The 6,773-nt window shown below is 29.3% G+C and overlaps 1 protein-coding gene across 1 annotated transcript; it reads left to right on the top strand.

Annotated features, from left to right (window-relative positions):
- The first annotated feature begins 372 nt into the window (after positions 1–372).
- LOC113400831 (KIF-binding protein-like) lies at positions 373–2,178 on the top strand. Its single transcript, XM_026640504.2, has one exon. It carries the CDS (start codon positions 452–454, stop codon positions 2,114–2,116), a length of 1,665 nt encoding a protein of 554 aa, XP_026496289.2. The 5' UTR covers positions 373–451; the 3' UTR covers positions 2,117–2,178.
- Positions 2,179–6,773: the final 4,595 nt, after the last annotated feature.

Raw genomic sequence — 6,773 nt, 5'->3', positions numbered from 1 at the left:
TAACGCATCAAAATCCGTTGTGTATTTTTAAAGATCTAAGCATACACAGGGACAGACAGCGGTAAGCGACTTTGTTTTATACTATGTAATGATTATAGTATTATTTAAAAAAAAACAATATAAAAGTATAAAGACGTAACTAAATCTATATTTTAGCCAAATATAACTACTACTTTAATACCTGGATTTTTGTAGAAAAGCCATGTTACACATGTATATACAAAATAATTAACTAATATTTTTTTATTTTTTTTCATATTGTTGGTTGTCCTAATGAAAATAAAATAAAATAAAACTTTACAGAATCAATGAAATAGCAAAACCTTTTTTAGCATTCGAATCAGAACAGTATAAGAAAATAAATGATTTAAAGTTTAAATTTGACATCATACACAAAATATACTGCTTTGACAGAAAAAAAAGATTTAAGAAAATTTTTGTGTGAAATATTATGGATATATTAAACAATATAAGAAGTACTTTCGAAAATGTGAAAACTTCACTCAAAGACAAAAACTCTTCTAGTCGACTTCAAGTTTTAAAGAAAGATATTGTAACCCTACAATCAGAACTCCTCGTGCTGGGAAAGGAAAATCATGACCAATTTATCAGGTCCCAGGCGATGGAGGGATACCTTACATTACTGGCAGTTAAATCAATGCCCTTATCACTCAATGAGAAAAAAAATAGTCTGATGGTTGCTTTTGATAAACTAAAAGAGTATGCTTTACGCGAAGAATGCCTGTTCATTTTTCTTAGAATTCAGAACTTATTCTGTTTTTATCTCATACAACTAGATGAAATTAATGTTGCGAAAGATATCCTCGAAGGCATGGAAGAAATTTACGATAAAATTAGCAAATCAAAGCCGGATATGTACTTCGACGCGGAAGACTTATTTACGACTGAACCAATCAGCAAATTAAAACGACTTAACCCAGAAAAAATTGATAAATTAATAACTAATAATGTTCAGATGTTAGCATTTTTGTATAACAAATTAAACATGCCAGAAAAGTACACTTTATATAATCATACCGCTCTCAGGCGACAATTAGAAATGAAAGAAGGTACCCCACAAGACTGGGCTCTACGAACAGCACGGCTAGGTAATTACTTTACCTACCTCAACCAACTTAATAATGCTCGACATCATTTATGTGCAGCCAATCATATTCTACGGACTTGCCACGATAATTGTAAGCTCATGCCCGAAGAATTTGTGCTGCAAAAAGCTGATTTTGAAATACAATTCTTAGAATTGAGTCACCATTGGGTTAAATATGGCCTTACGCTTTTCAAATTATCAAGAAAAAAGATATTGAATCGTTTCTTTTCACAATCATCTAACGGAGCAGACTCTTGGAAAACTCTAGACGTGCTAAGCGACAATAACGAAAATAATCCTGAGAAAAACGAAGAAAATACTAAAGATATAGGAGCAGAAAAACATGAACAAGGCGATGGAATATCTGAAAAAGTTTATACTTTCCCCACTTTAGATTTACAAGACATCGAAAAAAGAGTGCCGTTGGATATCATTCGTAACACTTTAGAAGCGCGTAAGCTATTTTCTTTTACTCATAAATGGCTGATGCGTGCCAAGCACTACTATGATTTTGAGCATCATTCAGCCCAATACATATCTTGTTCACTACAACTTTCTGAATTGTACGAGCATCTTGCATTTTTCGAAAAGAATATCGACAATCAATACAGCATTCAGAAAAGAAGAGCAGATGTTTTAGAAACTCTTAACTCTTTACTGAAAACATGCGACAATGTTATGTCAATACAAATTGACGTAATAAAGGAATTATCTCAAATTCAATTAGAGTTGATGGCTTTGAATTTGCAAAAGTTATGGCGTGAAGAATCGCAAGTTAATATATTTAACTTGGATAGTGATGCAGATTCTATCATAAACTCCCTGGATTCTGAATCGAATAAAACTTTAACTGAAAGGACATTGAACACAAATTCCAAAAACATGTTCTTAAAAAAGATGGAGGCAGCTACGTCTCTCAATGCAAAGTTATATAGATTAAGCGGGCAATTAGGTCCCTGCTCTCCTTCAGAACTAAGCTTTACTTGCAGTTTGCCTAATAAAAATTAACATCCACAGGATCAAGATATTTTATAGTATAATTTGATTATCGAGTTTCGAAATTTAAACAATTTGTGTTAAATAAAATTTGCAAAATATTTTTCACATACGTTTTACTATGACATATTAATTTAGAATACAGATTTAAATTTTAAATAATGAATATATTATTAATAATATAAATTTTCCTATTAAATTTATTAACAATAACATTTAAGCAACTTATAGAAAACATCGATACGGCAATGTAAAAAGATCAGTTACAAAAGTAATTTTCTTCAAAAATGTATCTTTTTTTAATAATCTAACTTATATATACTGGTAGAGTGTCTAATTTTTGAACAAATCGATTCGACATTTTTGTGAAATCTTCTACTAGATTTATACAATTACATTAATTACCAGAACAATAACTAAGCCGTAAATCTATTAATATTGGTTTCTTAATGGCTTGTTCTCGTACAGAGTTTTAAACGAAATAAATCTTATGTCTCATTATGTTATAAAAATGTATAGCATTTTATATATAGAACGAATAACTTTCCAATCAATGGTTAGAAATATGTCTGGTGTAGTCTATCTATATTATATATATAAAGATCACGGTTTTCTTTGAACGCTCATCATGGAAAACTGGTGAATGTTTTGACAGGAAATTTGTACCATTATATTCTGCGTATTTCAGACCTAAACATTATCATACAATATTATTCAAGGTTTAACTTAGCCACAGCAACACTAGGCTTTATCTGCTGGTTAGTTAATAAAATCAGTAATTGTCTCTGGTATTATTGTGTAAGACCTACGTCGGTTGCCCTTAAAGTAATTAATTTTTTTAGACAGGATTAAGAATTTAAGACATAACCGAGACTAGATACGTAATATGATAATAATAGACTAATACTTTGTACGCTAAATTTCGTTCCACTTATATTTTAGTTATTGTTCTGATTATAAAACACACTGCAAAATTATTGATATCATGTATGTGGTAGCATTAAGGCACCAATCTATCTGACTCACTTTTTCTCACCATTCATAATCTATGAAAATACAATGTCACAATAATGGAATATGAGATTTACGATCAAACATTTTATAAATAGATTTACTAATATATATATATATCTTATTAAATAGAATATACGATATTGGCAGAAAACAGTTTGCATATTTATTGTTGTCACAAGAAAAAAAAGAAATAAAATGTAAAACATGGATTGAAATGGCAACATGAGTAATATTTAGAATAAAAGTTATAATTAACTTAACGTATCTAAAGATCATATAATTCTTGCGGTCAGACTTCGCGTTGCATTATGTAAGCCATTGTGATGATTTTTTTTTATTAATTCAAAGAAATATGTCCGTCTAGTATGAATGTGGTAAACTTTAAAACATAGAAGCCTTACTAAGCCTGTGAAATAAAGCATAGATTATTGAACCTAGGGCTAGGTCTAGGCGGGACTTAAAATTTGCGCCGCCGACGCCTAAGTAATTTTTTTCCCCTAAGTATAATCGAAGTTGACAAGTGCCCAAAATCATTATTTCTTTAAAAAGTTTCGATGACGTAACTATCTAAAATGATAATAAATAAATATGATATTATGCTTAATACTGATTTCATTATGTGTTTTAACAACTTTTATAAAGCATTGTTTATTTGATTCATATTATATATATCAAAAATAATGTTCCTTTGTTTCTTATTCAATTACAGTTCATTCGAATGGGCTGTAGTGGTATTCTGTAATAATTCACTTCGGATCTCACTCGTGAAATGTCAACAACCGACTTACAGTGATAGGCTATTTTGCTACGTGTATGCATTAAATGTTATAAATATTAAAGTCAATGTCGCATATCAAATTCTGACATTTCAGGCTCGTGTTCTAAAGTGAGTTTCGAGTTTCTTCTTACTGAATACTACTGAACCTGTTTAATTTCAAGTCAAGTCACTGTCATACTACCATCAACGGACAATAGATGGCGTTTGTCGTATCGTACAGAGTTAAACTCGGAACGTGCTACGTCATTGCATCCGCCCATTGGCGATGTAACGCTTCTTAGCATGCTATAAACGATCTATTGAACAGTAAATCAAACATTAAGCCATCACGAATGAGATCGACAATCACTTGTAATGATTATGAATTAATTGTTTGTATAGTACATTTACACATCGAATTTAGAAGTAATGCTTCTATGTCTTGTCCGTTCACGGTGTGTGGTAACATAACGTTATTTAATAAGTGATGAAACGAATTTTGCAAACCGAACGAAATAAACATCGTAATACATCAGCAGTTGGCAGTTAGAGGCTTATATAATAAACAACACATAAACAGACCGTGTACTGTTTCGTTGGATTAAACACAAACCACACAACGGACTTGAATTAGCCTATCAATCAATGTACGACATTTTAGAAACAATAAAATTCTTTACTGGTATAAAACAACTTGGTATCTTAAACAAACAAAATGTAAATTACATGATATTATGGTAACATAAATTACATGACATTATAATAATACCTACTTATGTAAAACCGACTTACAGCTATGTTTTCATTGTAATAAATAAACAATACAAGGAAATTCTACTAATATATTGTGACTTTATTACAATCGAATCGTAATCGTTGTCGTTTAACCGACAACGTATCGTAAACGTTATGAGTTTCTAGAATTTACACCCAGTATGTAAATTAACGTTAACGTTAACAGACGAAATTACTACCGAAATCAAGATACTGCCTTAGTTTGTAAGTATTGCAAAAATGCAAGCGAATTATTAATCGAATGCTGTTAAAGTAAGATAAGTTTGAAATTTAAAAATATTAATTAATTCAAACTTCAGGTCACACGTGTGGATAGCAATCAATAAGTAAAATCGATTTATATTTTTTTCAAAGTATTGTTGTTTTAGTATTGAGTTAACGGAAACATCCCGCGTTAGTTTGCATACCGTAACAAATATATGGAATTATGTATTATCATGACAGAAAAAACTGGCTCATTGATATGTTACAAACGATTGGAGTTTATAGCTATATAATAAAATACTATATATATATATATATATATATATATATATATATATATATATATATATATATATATCGTTACACTGTTTATATATTAAAATTAAACTACTCTAAGACTTTTTGATTACTTTAACACCTTAAAATATATTTAATGCTATGAAGTAACTAAAATTTTCATTACAAAAAATACAATTACAGAAACTCCATATTACAATATAATAAGGCATTCGACTCTACCCATATCAAAATTTCATTAATATCTATCTGTCTTTTTGCATTTATTAAATATATTTTAACTAAAGTATGTTTCGCCGTAGTAAAATATAGTTTTATACAATATATACTTATATCTAAACAATCTGTTTATAAAATGCTAAATATTATTATGGATAATTGGTATATATTATAATTGTGTTATTGCTTTCATTCATTTTTATACAGGTCAGGTCATTTTACAAAAATATTTATATCATATACATTAGTCAGAAAATACTAATCTGTTTCATTCGTCTTCGATATCGTCTCACGTGTAATTCTCATCTCAATCCAATTGGCACAACACGTAAAACTATACTGGAAATAAATCACAGTTTAACAAAATTTCATTCTAAGTTAACCATAAGTATTCCACGTGTTTCTTAATTATACCAACCGCAGTTCTATCATATTAGTTTTCGTATTCCTCAAAAACAACAAATATAAACTGGATAAGTTACATATAGTATATAGCTGATTTTATTTATATAAAACATATTTTTCGTCTGTTAAATAAATAAATACAATCATAATACATAAATAAAGAGAGTGAAATTGTTCTTAATTTCAATAATGTTACGCGGTTTACGTTTTGTACGTATTGGTTTGAAAACAGATTTTGGATACAAAATGGCATTCGACACGTCATGAGAGATCAATATAAATTGTTGAAAAAGACATCAACAAATTAAAGTTACAAGCAAGCTACCTTTAAGCTAGTTCTACAATTACGATGAAGGAAAAGTGGAAGTCAGATAAGATATAGTTGTTGAAGCCTTAAGATTAGTATAGTATGACAGATTAAAAATATACAACAGAGGCGAGTGACGTGAAAGTGGCGATGTTCCGTACCCAATGTTATTAGATTTATTAAAATTTGGTATTGCGCTTCTTTTTCATATATAAACACTACTTAGAAAAACTATTATTTATCAAAAGTCATATAAAAATACATATCTTACAGTATTTTTGTCGTCGCTAGTTGTAAATTTTACACTTAATAATTGCATAAAATTGATATAACTATTCAATTATTCAATATATTGAACTACATGAGTAATAAATGAGTAATCGATATAATAATAATAAAATATTAAATATTTTGGTTGAATAGCAATTTAATATTTGTCGGAAATTTGATGATGACACGCCGTGATTGGCGTGTCGTGTCGTGTCGTGGAAACCGGTCTAACTCACATACGTATATAAAAACCAAGTCATAATAATAATAATCATTCGGTACGGAACCCTAATACATGCAGTATGCTTTCTTTTTTTAATTCGTGTCTCGAAGGGAGTAAAACAAAATAGAAACTTATTCTATCTTTACATGTTTTAACTCGTCAGAAAAATTAAAATATA

The sequence above is a fragment of the Vanessa tameamea genome, chromosome Z, assembly GCF_037043105.1.
Source record: "Vanessa tameamea isolate UH-Manoa-2023 chromosome Z, ilVanTame1 primary haplotype, whole genome shotgun sequence".
In the NCBI taxonomy this organism is placed as follows: domain Eukaryota; kingdom Metazoa; phylum Arthropoda; class Insecta; order Lepidoptera; family Nymphalidae; genus Vanessa; species Vanessa tameamea.
This window is presented reverse-complemented; position numbering and strand designations above follow the sequence as displayed.

Coding starts and splice junctions, on each gene's coding strand:
- LOC113400831 (XM_026640504.2), top strand. CDS start 452: ATGGATATATTAAACAATATAAGAAGTACTTTCGAAAATGTGAAAACT.